At 36.6% G+C, this 17,538-nt stretch overlaps 1 protein-coding gene across 2 annotated transcripts in view; it reads right to left on the bottom strand.

Annotated features, from left to right (window-relative positions):
* Positions 1-17,538, bottom strand: part of SLC39A9 (solute carrier family 39 member 9) — a 45,332-nt gene that overhangs the window by 20,508 nt on the left and 7,286 nt on the right. For both annotated transcript variants that reach the window (XM_081047737.1, XM_081047738.1), the window contains exon 2: positions 5,473-5,581. In XM_081047737.1, coding sequence (XP_080903863.1) covers positions 5,473-5,581 — 109 coding nt within the window. The remainder of the gene's footprint in view (positions 1-5,472; positions 5,582-17,538) is intronic.

The raw sequence follows: 17,538 nt of genomic DNA, 5'->3' as shown, positions 1-17,538 counted from the left end.
TGTAATTTAGCATCTACAGATTGATAAATTAGACTCTGTAATTTCAGAGTTGGGCCCTAATCCTAAAAAAAATATTAAAAAAAATATGATCCAACTGTATGCTGTTTACAAGAACCCTCTTTATACATAATGAATCACATAGGTTAAAAGTGAAAAGATGGAGAAAGACATGTAAACACTGATCAAAAGAAAACTGGAATGGCTATGTAATAACAGATAAAGTAGACTTGAGAACAAGGAATATTACCAGGAATAAAGATATTACATAATGATGAAAAACATCAATTCATTAAAAAGACATAGCAATCCTAAATGTACAGGCACCAAAGAGCTTCAATATGCATAAAGCAAAAACTAATACAACTGGAAGGAGAAACAGACAAATCCACAATTATACGTGGAGATTTCAATACTCTTATCTTAGTAATAAATAAAAGGAGAAAACCAGCAAGGATACAGAAGACCAACATTATCAAACAACTTGACCTACTCAACATTATCAAACAATTGACCTAATTGACACTTATAGAACATTCTACCAAATAACAACAGAATACATACTCTTCAAGAGTGTATGGAACAGTCAGCAAGATAAGCCATATTTTGGACTATTAAAAAAAGCATTTACAAATTTGTAAGCATTCAAAAAATATACGATGTTCTTTGACCATCGTGAAATGAATAATACACTTCTAAATAATACATTGGTTAAAGAAAAATTTTGAAGAGAAATTAGAAAGTATTTTTAACTAAATGAAGATAAAAATATATCAAAATTCCTGGGATGCTACTAAAGCAGTACTTAAAGGGAAACTTATAGCATTAATGCTTTTACTAGAAATGAAAGATCTCAAAGCAATAAGATTCCACTTAAAGAAATTTGAAAAAGAGCAAATAAAAGCCTAAAGTAAGCAAAAGGAAGAAAATAATAAAGAGCAGAAATTAATGAACTAGAAAGCAGAAAAATCAACCAAGAAAAAAAAATCAATGAAATCAAACATGGTGTTTCAACCAGCAGCATTACCAACGTAAAAAAAGAGAGAAGACAAATTAGCAATATCAGGAATGAAAAAGAAGAAATTACTACAGATATTAAAAGGATAAAAGATTACTATGAACAACCTTATGCCCATAAATTCTTTACCTTAGAAGAAAGGAATCAATTCCTTGAAGGACACAAACTTCCAAAGCATACTCAAGAAGTAGTAGATAACTTGGATAGTCTAATAGCTATAAAAGAAATGCAATTCATAGCTAAAAATCTTCCAACGTAAAAAATTCCAGTCCCAGATAGTTTCACTGGTAAATTCTAACAAACATTTAAGGAAGAAATATTTTTGATTCTATGTAGTCTTTTCCAGAATACAGAAGAGAGTATACTTCCCAACCTTTAGAGGCCAGAATTACTCTGATAACAAAAACTATACAAAGACATCGTAAGAAAGCCACAAGCCAATATTGCTCATGAACAGAAACACAAAAATTCTCAACAAGGTATCAGAAAACTGAGTCAAGCAATATATAAAAAATACAATACATAACAGCCGGGGGTTAGGGTGGGGAGAGTGGTATATCCAAGTCTCGTTCAACATTTGAAAATCACTATAATTCACCACAATACCAGACTAAAAAAAGGATTTGACAACATTCATTCAAGATTAAAACTCTCAACAAACTAGGAACAGAAAAGTTCCTTAACCTGAAAAAGGAATCTATAAAAAAACCTACATCTCACATCATACTTAATGGTAAAAGATTGAATGAGAACAAGGCAAGACTGTCCACTTTCATTCCTAATTAACCTCATACTGGATGGTGTAATCAGTGCAATAAAGAAAGGGGGGTAAAAAAGCATATTGGAAAGGAAAACATTAAACATTATAATTATGTAATAAATCCCAAAGAATCTACAAAAAAGCTGCTATAACTAACAAGTGAGTTTAGTGAATTTCTGAATACTAAAATACTGGAAATTGAAATTTTAAAAAAGTGTCATTAACAATTGCACAAAACAATGAAATATTTAGGTGTAAATGTAATAAAATATCTATAGATCTGTATGCTAAAAACTACAACACTGATGCTATACAGTGTTCATGGATTAGAAAACCACAGTATTCTTAGGATGTCAATTCTCTCCAAATTAATCTACAGATTCAATTCAATCTCAATCAGAATCCCAGCATAGTTTTTTGTAGATACTGACAAGCTCATTCCAAAATTGTAGAAAGGCAAAGGAACTAGTTTAACCAAAATAATTTTGAAAAATAAGAACAAAGTTAGAAGGACTCCACTATCTGATTTCAAGATTGGTTCTAAAGCTAGTCTTCAAGACAATGTAGTAATTGGCATAGGATAGGTATACAGATCAATGGAACAAAATAAGAGTCCAGAAATAGACCAACACAAATATAGTCAATTGATTTTAACAAAGTGGAAAGACAAACAGAAGAAGGATAGTCTTTTCAACAAATGGTTTTGGAACTATTGGACCTCTATCCATATGCAAAAAAATGAACCTTCACTTTGTATTCAAAATTAACCCTAAATGGATCATAGACCTAAATGTAAAACCTAAAATTATAAAACTTCTAGAGGAAAACAAGAAAAAAATCTCTGTGAACTTGGTTTTAACAGAGGTTTTTAGATATGACACCAAAAGCACAATTTGTGAAATAAAGAACTGACAAATTGGACTTCATTAATATTAAAAACAATTCAGTGAAAGATGCTATCAAGAAAATGAAAAGATAAGCCACAGACTAGGCGAAAATACTGGCAGATCACACATCTGATAAAGGACTTATATCCAGAATACATAAAGAATTCTCCAAATTCAATAATAAGAAAATTCAGTTAAAAAATGGGCAAAATATTTGATATCATCAAAGAAGAGACAACAGTGGCAATCAAGCACAGGAAAAGATGTTCAACATCATTACCTATTAGGAAATTGCAGATTAAAACCACATTAAGATACCACTAACAATCTATTAGAACGACTAAAATAAAAAACCAAAAACAGACACCACCAATGACTGGCAAGGAAGGGAACCAACTGGAACTCTCATACATTACTGATGGGAATGCAAAATGGTACAGCCACTCTGGAAACGAGTTTGGCAATTTCTTATAAAGTTAAATACACACATGCCATATGACCCAGCAATTCCACTTATAAGTATTTATGCAAGAGAAATAAAAGCTCATGTTCACACAAAAACCTGTGCACAAATGTTTATAGTGACTTTATCTATAATATAATACATATTATAATATAATATAATATAACCCAAACTGGAAACAACCCATGTCTTTTGACTGATAAAGGAATAAACAAACTATAGTTCATGCAAACAATGGACTACTATTCCGAAATAAAAAGGAATAAACTATTGATACACAGAACAATATGATGACTCTCAAATGCATTATGCTAAGTTAAAGAAGCCAGACCCAAAGGCTGCAAGATTACATTTGTATGACATTTCAAAAAGGCAAAACTATAGACAGAGAAAAAAGATCAGTAGTTGCCAAAGGTTGGGGGTAGAGGAAAGGTTGACTACAAAAGGTAGTATTTTCGTTTTCTTTTCTTATTTATTTTTATTTTTTTAAACATGAGGTAGTATTTTCTGTGTGATGGACTGTTCTGTATTTTGACCATAGTGGCGATAACATAATTTTACACATTTGTCACAACTCATAGAGGTGTACACCAAAAAGAATGAATGTAAAATATATAAATGAAAATAATAAATTTTAAATAATGTCAGGGCTGGAGATTAATCTATGATAAAAGGTTCCAGAGACCAGAATGCTTATTTTTGGAGAAGCAAGTTTATAAAGAACATTCTATTTTCAAAGGAATTCACAGAAGTATTTTGGATCAAAACCCAGGAAAACTGAAAATAAAGAAATGCAATCCAACACACAGTAGCTGAATTTAAGCTTAAAACTATATCTAAAATACAGTATGTGAATTAGATCTCAATAAAACTGTTATTAAAAAAAAACAGAAACAAAACTATACCTTCTTTCCCGTACCCCAGTATTTCCAAAACTTGTCTAATACGAATCATTTGGCAATTTGTTAAAAAGATATTCCCAAGCCTTTCCCCTGGAGATTCTGATACTGTAGTCTAGGTTAGGAAATAATATTTTTAAAATGCACCCCTCCCTCAAGAACCTTTTATTATCAGACAAGTTTAGAAAACTACTGCCACCCATAATTCTTTCTGAATTACAAAGACAAGAAAAAAATGTAATTGTCTATTTAATCATGGTTTTGAATGCCTTCTAGTATACTAGGATAATGATCTCTCTACAGTAGAATAATCACACCCAGAAAAATTCAAGATGATCCACTGGGATAAGAAAGGAAATATTAATCTATACACATTTACTTTAAATGACATAGTTCAAAATTGTCCATTTTAGGCTGTTTTATCATGTGCAGAGAAAATAAGTAAAATAGTACATGTATATTTTTTTACCCCAATAGGATATATGATCAAAAAGAACAGAAACCAGTGCTCCAAGGCTCCTGATTTCTTACTTTTCTCCCCTTACAGCTGAGCAATTCTCTCAGCCTCTGCCCTATTTTGCATTAAGACCTCACTCTTTACCATTACGCCCATATTCATACCCCAGGCATAAGAGCATCACCACTCTGGATAACGGACACAGGTTTCTTCCTCAACGGAGATCTGAAAAATGATTTGTTTATATTGCATCTAGTAAAAAATTTGGAAGGCCGTACCTCTTTATACTATTCTTAAAGTCCAGTAGGCTCTCGGCACTTGAAGATTCAGCTCACCAATTTAACAGCTGTGGTTTCAATCCTTCACAAGTATCTGTTAAGTTTCACGACAAGTAGTAATCTGATTTTGCTGAGTCACAACCTTGAATCAAATATGTGTGCGAGCTGGTGTGAAGGACCAAATTATTTAGCAGGTAAGTGAACCAAGCTGACCAACCAGCATTTACTCTTACACCACAATACTGTTCTCTTCTTGCTATTAGCGTCAGGAGAGGCCTCTTTAGGTTTTTTGTTATCCTTTACTGCAGAGGTCCTCACTAATTATCTACAAAGTTTACTATAAAGAGTCCTTAAATCCAAACATGTATATTATACATTTTTCCATTAAAGAATAATAAAAATACAATCATCATCATGTAGAATTTGGGAAGTTTTTGAGAGGGCATTAAAAAAGAACTGTCATACTTTGAAAGACTGGAATTCATGTATTATTGCAAATAAATCTTAAGTGGTATTCATGCATTGAGGCATTCAAATCACAACCTGCTAAGGATGTGTTCAGTGTCAAAGATGTCAAAAGATATGTTTTAAGGACTTTTCTCAATGTAGATTTCTACGCCAAACATAAACTGAGTTCAGAAAAAATACCATTAAGCTTCTTTCAACTCTCCGTGTGAATAACATATCTCAAAGAAGTCCCTTCTCTCTCTCACCCTCAAGAATATCTTCATAAAGTGCGTGGACTCCTTCAGGCACGATGACCGCCAGTGCAGTTCCACAGAGAAGGCCAGCACCCAAAACAGTCACCAGCTTTAGTCGCTCCTGGAAAGAAAATATAACTGTTGAAAAGACTGATGAATGAATGAGAAAAAGTTTCTGAAGTATTTATAATCACGACTTTGAGCTGCTCATTTGTGAGACCAAATCTACAATGGCCAGAACATGAAAAAGGGTCAGCTTCATGAATAATTAATGCTAATTAAAACATTTTTAAATTTAGCAGATTGGCAATGATGTGGGAAAACTTGTCTGCTAATCCATGATAGGGAGAAATGAGCACACCTGACACTGCTACAACCTATCTGGACCATAATTTGGCAATTTAGATTTAAAGTCTCAAAAATGTGAATTCTTTGATCCAGCAATTTCACTTCTAGAAATCCATCCCAAGAAACAAAGAACTATGCAAAGAAGACCACTGTACTTATTAAGAGTGCAAACCTGAAAAGAACTTAGATGTCCAAGAAAGGAGACTGGCGAAATAAACTATAATACTTCATCACAGTATCACAACACTCAGCCATTAAAAATTATGATGTAGGTCTATTTATGGGCATAGAAAGTCATAACTGACTGCTATAGAGGAAAAAGCTGGAGGCAAACATGTTCTTTGGTTTTTGGTATGTCTTATTTGTAATAAAAGGTATACATATAAGTAGAATAAGTGTAAAATAAACTAACAAATTTCTTACTTTATAATTTATAAACATAATATAGCATATGTAATTTGTAACATAACTTATTAAACATTTATAATTTATCTAAAATGACCATGTATTGCTCACAATAAAAAAATGTGTTTAATTCAATACTAAAATGTTCCATGGTTTTTTTTAAAAAAAAAACTTTATTGAGGTATGATTGACACACAAAAAGCTGTAGGTATTTAATGTATACAACATGCTGTGTTTGGACAAAAGTATACATCTGTAAAACGATCATCACAATCAATGCCATAAATGCTCTATGGTTTTAATCCAACTTAATCCAACTGTTTTTTTCTTTTTAACCAGATTTCTCTGAGAGACCATCTCTTGATATACAAGATATAAAGGATTATGTTTCAAAATTTCTTGAAGCAGTGATGTACCCTATGGCTTCCTGGAGTCTTAACAGTATAAAAAAAATCCTAAAACCTAAAAGGGATAATTATGTTGCTTATGAAAAAGTTTCAATAATTTAATGGTGTATCATGTACTTCACTTTTCTGTTTCAGTTTCCTTTATGAGATTAGCAAAAATACTGAACTTGTGCCCACGAGGCTGGGGGTTACATGTGGTCTCTATGGGAAAACGGGTTCTTAGCTGAAAGGCTGATTGAAACATTACCCCCTCTTTGGGAAGAAGGAAGGGACCTATAGCTCATCGTGTCTCTACAGAAAACGAGAGAACTCCAGCTGCCATGTCAGCATTAGCCAATACTTGCCATATAGTAAGTGGGGAATTCCCGCAATCCGAGCACACAGGCCAGGTCAGCCCTTTATGTATTTAGGACGGTCATTATTAGCAACTTACAAACTGAGAGTATTCTGAACGCATCCAGTGGTTGGGGCACTGGCTTGGGAGGTAGAGCTGACTCCATGTCTAAATTGGTTAACAACTCAGTACCTCAACTTTTCTTCTGTAAAATAAGAATATTTCTACCTGTCTTATTAAGACACAAGAGGAAACAGGAAAAAGTGACTGAAACATTTGGAAAAATGACATCAAACAACTGGTGTTACTATTTTAATGTTTAATACTGAGCTACTATAAGTCTGTCTTTTCCAAGTTATTAAACTCACCAAAGTGCTGCTAATCCAGCATTCGAGACAAATTGTCAGAGCATGGAGAACACAAGATGGAGAAATAGCTCTATTGTGTGTAGAAGGTGACAGGGTAATTAATTAATCTTTTCATCATTCTCTCTAATCAATTCATAAAAGTGACCTTTTAAAAAAAATTCATGAATGTAAAGTATTCCTCCTAAGGAAGGACAAAAACAACTGTAAAACTGAAATGGACTGATCATATCATTCCAATTTAGAGACCTGGTTTCAGAACTCTACAATTCAAACTAATGAATAAATTGCTAGAAAATTGTCCAGTCAGCATTTGGACTATGCTCTACTCTGAGAAATGGAAATGAAAGATGCCCCTGCTTTGCAAATTAAGGGAAGATGAGAAGTGATGATATACCTAAAAGAGAAAGAGAGCTGATTGTCCTCAAAAATTACTTGGGTGGTAGCTCACATCATACACAAAAATTAATTTTTGATGGATTATGCACCTAAATATAAAACCTAAAACTCAAAAGCTTCTAGAAAATGTAGAATATCTTTGCAATCTTGGATTGGCAAAATTCCTTTCTCCGTTCTTTCCTTTCTCCTTCCCTCCCTCCCTCCCTCTCTTTCTTTTTGAAGATCTAATTGGCTTTATAGAGCAATTCACAAGTCAGGGAAGCACCCCATCAAGCAAGTTGAGAGGAGCTCCCTTGGGTTGTTAAAATTTCTTAGCAAGGACACAAAAACACAGACCATGAGAAAAAAATTCAATATCAGAATTCAAAACATTTGCCTAGGGCGGCCAGTTGGCTCAGTTGGTCAGAGCGCAGTGCTCATAACACCCAGGTCACCGGTTCAATTCCCACACAGGCCAGTGACCTGCGCCCTCCACAACTAGAGTGAAAACGACTTGACTTGGAGCTGATGGGTCCTGGAAAAACACACAGATCCCCAATAAAAAATTTTTAAAAATAATAAATAAATAAAATATTTGCTGAGAGTTGCCTACTGATGGCTCAGAGCTGAGTTTCTCTGAGGAACTGAGCCTGAGCCCAAGGGAAGTGACTAACGTAAGGCAATCCTCCCTCTCAGGGCAGTGCAGTCACTGACTTGTGGGGAGTTGTGTGGAGGGAGGTATGAAGCCCTATGTCCTTGCTTCAACTCAGGACATTTCTGAAGAGCCATCCAGCTTCAGAGCCTGCTGTGGGGTGAGCTGCTGCCTCTGCTGCAACTGAATTACAGTTCAACTTCTCCATCTACTTAATCCTGCTCATTCCTTCACCCTTGTTCTTCCCAAGAGCACTCTCCAACAAACTTTCTACAGCAAATCTCCTTCTCAGAGTCTGTTTTCTGGGGAACCCAACCTAAGACTCTGACAAAGCGCTTGTATTTGAAATACAAAGAACTTCTACAACTCAACAAAAGACAAAAAAATATTCAGGGTAAAACACTGAATAGACACTTTACAAAAGATGTACAAATGGCCAATAAACCCATGAAAAGGTATACAATGTCATTCAGTCATCAGGAAAATGCAAGTTTAAACTACAATGAGATACTTCTTCATACCTACCAGAAAGACTAAAATTAGAAGAGTGACAACACTAAATGATGGCAATGACATAGAGCAACTGGAACTCTCAGAAGTGCGAATGGAAGCACAAAATGATACAACCGTTTTGGAAAACTGGCTCTCTCTTATAAAGGTAAACCACAGATTCCACCTTTCGGTATTTATCAAGAGAAATTAAGAAGTATGTCTACACAAATAACTTGTACAAGAATGTTCATTGAGGGCCAGCCCGGTGGCTCAGGTGGTTGGAGCTCCGTTCTCCTAATGCCGAAGACTGCCGGTTCGATTCCCACATGGGCCAGTGGGCTCTCAACCACAAGGTTGCCAGTTCAATTCCTCGAGTCCCGCAAGGGATGGTGGGTAGCGCCCCCTGCAACTAAGATTGAACACGGCACCTTGAGCTGAGCTGCCGCTGAGCTCCCGGATGGCTCAGTTGGTTGGAGCACGTCCTCTCAACCACAAGGTTGCCAGTTCGACTCCTGCAAGGGATGGTGGGCTGTGCCCCCTGCAACTACTAACGGCAACTGGACCTAGAGCTGAGCTGCGCCCTCCACAACTAAGACTGAAAGGACAACAAGTTGACTTGGAAAAAATCCTGGAAGTACACATTGTTCCCCAATCAAGTCCTATTCCCCTTCCCCAATAAAACCTTTAAAAAAAATGTTCATAGAAACTTTATCAATAATTGCCAAAATCTGGATTGAGATGCCCACCAATAGGAGAATGGATAAACAAATTGTGATATACTTACACAATGGAACACTACTCAGTAACAAAAAGGAATTCCTGCTAGATACAGGAACATGAATGAATTTCAAAAATTATCCGGATGTTTGAACAAAAGAAGCCTTATACAAAAAGAGTATGTCCATTTATATGAAGTTTTAAAAAAAGCAGGCCAAACTAATCTATGGCAACAGAAATCAGAACAGTGGCAAGAGGGTTGAATGGGAAAAACGCCGTGGCAGGGCTGATTAACTAGAAAATGGCACCCAGTTATTTTACTAGGATGATGGAAATATTCTAAATCTTATTTGTGATGTGAGTTACATCTCATACATTTGTCAAAATTCATCAAACTTAACATCTGTACCTTTTACTCTATAAAATTACATATATATATATATATATATATATATATATATATATATATATTTTTTTTAATTACCTGGGTAGTAATTTACTCATCCAGAACCACTGAAAGGATTCATTTTAGAATTATTCAATTTTAACAAAGTTTCTTCATGGCAGCTCCTTGAAACCAAGCTCAGAGGTCTATGTAAAATAATAAAAGGCACTTCAAAACCTTTTCCTTTTTTTACCCATAATTACATTACTTATTTACATGAACCAAATTTCTGAATATTATCTATTGCAACAAATTTTGTACGAATTTTCCAAAGGTCCTAGCAAGCTAGAAAATATTAATAGTTTGTGGTCACACAGCAGCCTAGCCGTTTGTCCCCCCCCCACCCCCCAACCTTTCCCAAAGGAAAGAAGAAGTTGTGGGACTGTGCCTCTCTGGGATGGAGTTTATAACATCCTGAGTCTCTCCATCTGGTTTTCAAGAGAAGGGTCTGCGGTCAAAGAGGAGTAAGATTCCTCGTGGGAGGGACAACTCAAGCCAGACGGGACCCCGCTGAGACCCCAATGAGCTGTTACAAGAAATAATATGAGGGAGCCTTGCCCCTCCTTCCTCTTGTTCTTGTGGGAAGCTGCTGCTTGCCTCTGATACTCCCTCTCACCTTATTGTGAGAGAGGCCCCTTAGAGCGATAAGATTAAGCTCTTTCTGCTCAGCTCATGGAACAGTTTCACTGCGAGACTCTCTCCTCCAGGGTGGTGCATAACGCACCTTAGTCATCTTGGGACGACATGCTTTGGCTGCTTTGGGACAAATAATTGGGTATTGAAATCATTTTTCTGAAGTGGTGTAAGAGTTTCACAGACCCAGCCTCTAATCATGTGATGTTCACTGTTTGTAATCAATAAATACTGTCAGTGACCCGATTCGGGGCTCCAGTCTCTTGAGACTGCAAGTCCCTTGGTCCTCTGTGATTTAACTGTATATGAGTCTCTGTCTCTTTATTATAGTTCAACCCTCGCCGCCTCCCTCACCTTCCCACGGCTTGTGTTGTGCAGGTCGCAACAATATTTGAATCTCTGTGTGCAGCTAATGTCCTTACGAGGAAATCATGGTTAATATTTAAAGCACACAGTCATGAAATTACACTCTTTGTTAATCATGTATGAACAATTAAATGCTCTGAGCTGAAGGACATGAACAGGAGCTCGGTCCAAATTTTTAGAAAGACACAGTCAACATTTTTATTAATTTTTAGACACATAATTAAAAAAAACTGGATACTAGCTAAGTTGCTAACACAGAATCCAAGTTTAAGAACTGGAAAAAAATGTAAGAAATGATCCTCTCTCAATATATATGTGGAGATGCAGGTGCCAAAGATGAGAAATGATGTACCTATGATCACACAACTGGGTTACCTAGTGGCAGAGGCATAATTTGATTTGATACTGTACTCTGCTGCCCTGTACATCCCAAGACAATGTCCATCATGTGGCACAACACAGACAACGCATCATACAAAATTTACCTCTGAGAAAAGATAACAATCATACAACTTCTTTAGTGTGAGTCAGCAGAATCCCTTAGCAACATCATGAGGAAAACCAAAATTATAATTAGTGAAATTGTTCTCTATTAATAGTTTCTAAAGGTCCATGACAAAATACAAGTAATAAGGACAATGAAATGTGCTTTTCCTAAGATTTTATTTCTTCAAGGCAGAGGACTACTCTTTATTCTGAGATTATGTCCTGCCTACTTTTTAGTCTTAAAATATCCTTTCTTTTACAAAATGATGGTGATGATAGTTTTTGTTTTTATTTTTAATGTTCTTACTTGGCAAAATTAAAAGCAGGCATTCCTGCTTTTATCAATTTATCAATTTTAACTAACTCCAAAAATATTAGTGGCCTGCGAAACCCCAAAGCTTGGAAACTCCACATCTATGGTATAAGCATGAGCTCTGTGTTATAATACCATAAAAATTCCAGAAACAAAGAATTTGAGAAACCACTCATGTAGAGTGTAAGCGTGAGCTCTATGTTATGATACTATAAAAAATTTCAGAAACAAGGAATTTGAGAATTCGTAGAAAGAGATTTTAAGGTGAGTCTGAGTCAATCATCTAGCTTTATAATTATTTCCCTGGAGGAAAGGCAATGTGAGCTAAAATTACTGTATCATATTTTCAGTTCACTTTGAAATTAAGTACATTTATTTACCAAATGAAGTTTAACATCCACTGAATACTATGTTTGCATGGCCCTGTAACCCCTTCCCCCAAGATTGTAAGTTTTGTGAGGGCAGAAATTTTTGTTTTTAATTTACTGCTGAACCCTCAGTTTATAGGACAGTATGTGGCACTTAACAGATGCTCCCTAAATACTTACTGAAAGAATGAATTAAATGCCCAGTGACATGCAGGTCCCCAGCACAACTTGGTGCCAGGGACTCGGTACCCACCACTTCACTGGCCCTACTATCAACAAATACTCGAACGGAGTGGAACTTCTTTAGAATACCTGTGCTGGGAAATGGGCTTAACATTCCTTGTAAGTGTAACCATATCTAGAATTTTCAGTGGTTACTTGCTTTGGAATTTATGCTTTGGCTTAAGGGGTATCCAAATATACGTAATAAAGCCCATCTTCAGCAAAGTGATATAAACATTATATATCCTACATAACTTTTATCAGCTTGGTAAGCGTCTAAGCGCACAGAGACCAATAGTACAGAAGCAACACTTTATGAAAAAAGCAGTAGTCAAAAAAATAAGCAACATTGCCATGGATTGTCAGTTCAATTTCTCTTTTTTAAAAATTTCTACCTAAATCATTTAGGATGCAATCTGATTTGTTTTAAGTACTAGAGATGTGGCTCCATGTATTGTATAACTGTATTCTTTCACACAACTTCACAATTTGGGATTCAATCTCAAAATTGTGTATATGTCAAAGTTAAAACGCTGAGAGGTTCTCTCCTTTGCTTATGGTAAATCACTAAAAGGGTGTATCTGAAGAAGAACTACAAATTCCAAGTGTAGTTCAAAATGAAAAGTGAGTTCCCAAAGGGACAGTTTCTGTCAGAGAAATGAAATATTTGCTCGAGAGGCATGAATTACGGAATGCCATTGGTTTTATGTTGTCTCATTTTACAGTTTCACAGCTGTAGCCTGAATGAGACAAAGGATTGACCAGATGTACTAATTAAAACAACAGCTTGTACTCAATGTCATTAACTATCAGAGCAAAGCTTTGAAGTCAAGTTTAATTTTCCTGGCAGACACCAAGGTAGTTAAATGGTTTTTCTTTCCTAGCTCATAGAAACAGTCAATACATTGTTTGGTTCAACTAAATATTAGCCAATAATTTTTAAAGCTTTTTAACTTGAAAATAGTTTATTTCAACCCCTTTGTACCATGCTCATTTTAGTACTGAAATCATCAACTATAGTCGCCTAAAAAATTAAAGATGCATCTCTTCTTATAAAACTAATCCCTTCAAAGCTCTAGGCACTGAACAGATGAAATAGAAGGTACCGAGTAACTCTTATTCCAGTAACAAAGGCTTTCTCCATATTCTTTCTCCACAACAAACCTGCTTCAAGGAGATTCTTCCTAATGCCAATTTAACTACTATAAGTGTAGATAACAGGTAATGAAGGAAACTCAAAGATGAACTTTGTTCTTCAAGTTCTTACAATTGAGTCAAGATGCTAAAAAGCTTCCTGCCTCTACCTAGCAGCTGTGTAACCCTGAGCAAGTTCAGTGTCCTCCACTGCAAGAAGGAGATGCAATGATGACTGTTACTACTACTGTCAGGTAGGAGTGCGACATCAGGACACTTGGCGCAGAGTCACTCGTTATTACTGATCTTGACCATCACCAGCAGCCTGCAGAGAAAGCCTCTAAGCTCCTCCTCCACAAGAACGAAGCGAAACCTGGAAACTTGGATAAAAGTTCAAGTGAGCAATCCTGATACCTCCCATTTTGCCAGTGGCATATAGGCTTCCCCTTTCCTAATTCATTTGACATAGAGGTAATAACAAGCAATATTTTACTAATGCCACTTCCTCCAATCTTGGAAAACAAGACTAATCTGTTTTTCCTTTTGTATTAGAGTCTAACTATAAAAGAACTAAACAAAAATTGGAAATGCCATAAGACTGTTCAATGTGAGTACAAAAACAAAAACAAAACCCACTGGAAAAGAACCTGGGAAAACACTGGCAATAATTATATTATTATTAATATATAAGACGTTCATCTGAACTGAGAAAATTAAAATAATGAAAATACATTGTTCTCTACCAAATTAGCAAGGTTTTAAAAATTAACAATGATACTACTCAATGTTTGTGAGCACATAATGTCATTTACATTTTGGGGAAAAAATGCATCTGAGAAAAACTGGTAACAAAGAGTGAGAATCTTTTTAAAACCACTCATGCCCTTTGACCCTCTCATTCTACCCCTGCAGAAATTATCTGAAATATGGTCATAGCCTCAGACATAAAAATATTCATTCAACACAATTATGGCAAAAACTTGAAAAAAATTAAATGCATAATAAGAATTTCTGCATATAAAATAACTTAATGCAAGGTATGGGGAAAGAATGTGGCGCTTCCATGCCCTCTTCAAGTGGGAAAACTCTCCTAGACTCTCCATGTGGTCATCAACCTGAAAGCTCTGTGAACCCCACGCTTTGGGCTTTTTATGGAGGCTACATTACATGGGCAAGATTGATAAATCATTAAATGATTGAGTCAACCTCCAGTCCCTCTTCCCATCCTGGTGGGAAAGTTTTAACCCTCCAATCACCTGGTTGGTTCCCCTGGCAACAAGCCTCACCCTTAGCTTACCTAGGGGCCTTCTAAAAGTCATCTCATTAACATAACAAAAGACACTATCCCAGCTTTTCTCATTTAAGAAATTCCAAGGTTTTTAGACACTCCATGCTAGAATCAGGGATGAAGCCCAAATAAATAGTTCTTATTATAAACCACAATGTCACAGGCAGAGAAGTTTTTGTGGTGCCACCCTGGTGGAACTTGCTGGAAATCTGCACTCTAGAGTGTTGGGAAACGCTGTCTTACTGGGGAGACTCTCCTCTAACACTGCCCAGGGGCGGTGCCAGAGACGCTGGAAGTTCCGCAGGATTCTGGAGGCTGGAGAAGCCTCCCGCGCTGCAGGAGCTGCATGGGGAAGCTGCACAAAGGAGGCTGCCTGATCACCTGGGGCCCAAGAAGTTGTCTAGGAGCCTGCTGAGCAAGCACGCCAGAACCATGGAGAAAAACCCCTTCCTCTTACAAGTTGAAAAAGCTCAATGCTGTGCCAGCTGGCAAAGGAAAACTATTTAAAAGATCCAGATTCATTTTTACAGAGCAGTCAATGGTGAGTGAACGTGGAGCTGAGAGGCAATAAATTGATAACTGGCATTCTGGCCTACTAGAATTACATAGAAAGATCCCCAGGAGCCGAGTGAGTACCAAGGACAGTAGAGAGGAAGTCAAATGCTTGCTCTTTAGGCCATCTGTTTACCTAATCAGAGGCTTTTCTGGCCCTTTAGATTAATGAGGTTTCTGGAAGGACAAGTTCTACACAGAGAGGAGCTATGAATATTCTTCTCTTTCATCTCTATAATAACTAATATTTACTAAGTACTTATTATGTCAGCATGTTCTATAATCACTTTACATATATTAACTCAATTCTATGAGGCAGGTACTTCTATTACCCCCACTTTACAACAGAGGCATAGAAAGTTGAAGTAATGTCACCAGGCTCACATACCCAGCAAATGGCAGAGCCGTGACCTGAACCCACACGGTCTAGCTCCAACATCTCTTAATGAAGCACTACGCAAAACGTTTTCTCTATAAAACCCATTTGATGAGTCAGAAAAGAGTAAGAACGAGTCTGGGAGCTAACAGGAATAGGCTTAAAGATTAACCAGTTAGCTCTGAGTTCTCCGCCTAGCACTCCACCTGTAGGCTGACAAACACGAGGACAATTTTCGGAGGAAGCCAACTTTAGAGATAACAGTTCTCAAAAGGGGCCATCAGCAACAGTAAACAACTGCAAGATGACTAGCCCCCGGCGTCCTGCATAGAAAAATACGTAGAAAACCCCAGCTAAGCAGCAACCTGCTGCAGCTGTCCACTCTCGACTCTGCCCCCACCAACTCCTCTGCCGGTGCTTCTCTCCTCACTACCAGCGGAACCCGCTTAAATCTTTAGATACTGCCCCGGGCACTCTCTCTGCCGGACCTTCAATAAAACTTTCCTTGCTTTCCTACTTTTCTGAGTCTTGTGAATATTTTCACACTCTGCAAACGACCAGGGGTATTCTAAACCAATACTCCATTCATTGTTTCATTTTTTGGCTTTCAGCACCTGTCTTCTTTCCCCAATTTGCCTTTGTCAAATGCATAAAGAATTAATGAGAGGAACATACAAGATGCAGAAGCTAGCGTAAAAATTTTTGGTTAATAGAAAATTGACCCCAAGATAAATACAGGGTTTACAACAGATAGTTTGAGGTAATTATCTAGTAGTTAACCCCAAGACCCTGTCACTTAAAAATCCATGTTATTGGGGTAGAAGAATTTCCAGAACAACTGATACCTATTTTTATTTTATTTCAATAAAGTTAGACATTGAATATTAGTATTCAAGGAGAATTGAGATTTCTAGAATTCCATCATAGGTTTTAAGAAATACCTGTACTTATGTAATGGTGACACTATACCTTCTATTCTGAGATTTAAACCTCTTGCATAATTCGATTTAACCATGCAGTTTAGCTTGGGACTCTTTTGAAAGTTTTTCTTTTCTTTGCTTCCCTCCCCTCCCACCAAACCTTAATGACTTTTCACTATACATTTACTGTGCAGACCAGTTTCAATGGTTCTGCTTGCTATGCATACCTGGCTCAATGACTTGAAAGAAGTTTTTACATATCTGCATAGATCCACTCCTATCCCTGAAACAAACCAGCCTCTGGGAAGCGCTTTTCTCCTTTCCTAAGTGCTGCCTCTCCTTACGTGCCTGTGAACTCTTTGGGCGATACTAAGTGGGAAGGCAGTCTGTAACAAGGAGTCCACCTAATGCTGGCATTTTGGAATAAACCTGCTTTTCTTTCTACCAACCTCGCCTCTTGAGTTTTGGCTTTCATGTGGCAAGCCTCTGGGTCTTTAGCACGGTAACACATTTAGAATTAACACTTGTTACCTGGAATTCCAAAATAAGTTAGACGATCTTAAACTTCGTTAGCATTCAACACTCTTACATCTAAATTCTTTAATTAAAGGAAAGGTTAAGACCGTCACATACATTAGAATTCTGAATCCATTTCAGGTCTTCTCCCGTCAAAAAGCATGTCAATTCTTGAATGGCACACTTTAGAATTGACAATCTATGAAGATATAAAGTGTGAAATTAATCTTGCATAGTTCAAAACAGGAACTGTTTCAGCTTCCGATTTGTCAGGTGTTCATTTAAAGGGCATCTAAGACATATTTGGCTCTTCAAGGTTTCAATGGTATTTGGAGATTGTTCACCTCCGTAATTTCAATTC

This window comes from Rhinolophus hipposideros (genome assembly GCF_964194185.1).
Source record: "Rhinolophus hipposideros genome assembly, chromosome: 5".
NCBI classification, from domain to species: Eukaryota; Metazoa; Chordata; class Mammalia; order Chiroptera; family Rhinolophidae; genus Rhinolophus; species Rhinolophus hipposideros.
This window is presented reverse-complemented; position numbering and strand designations above follow the sequence as displayed.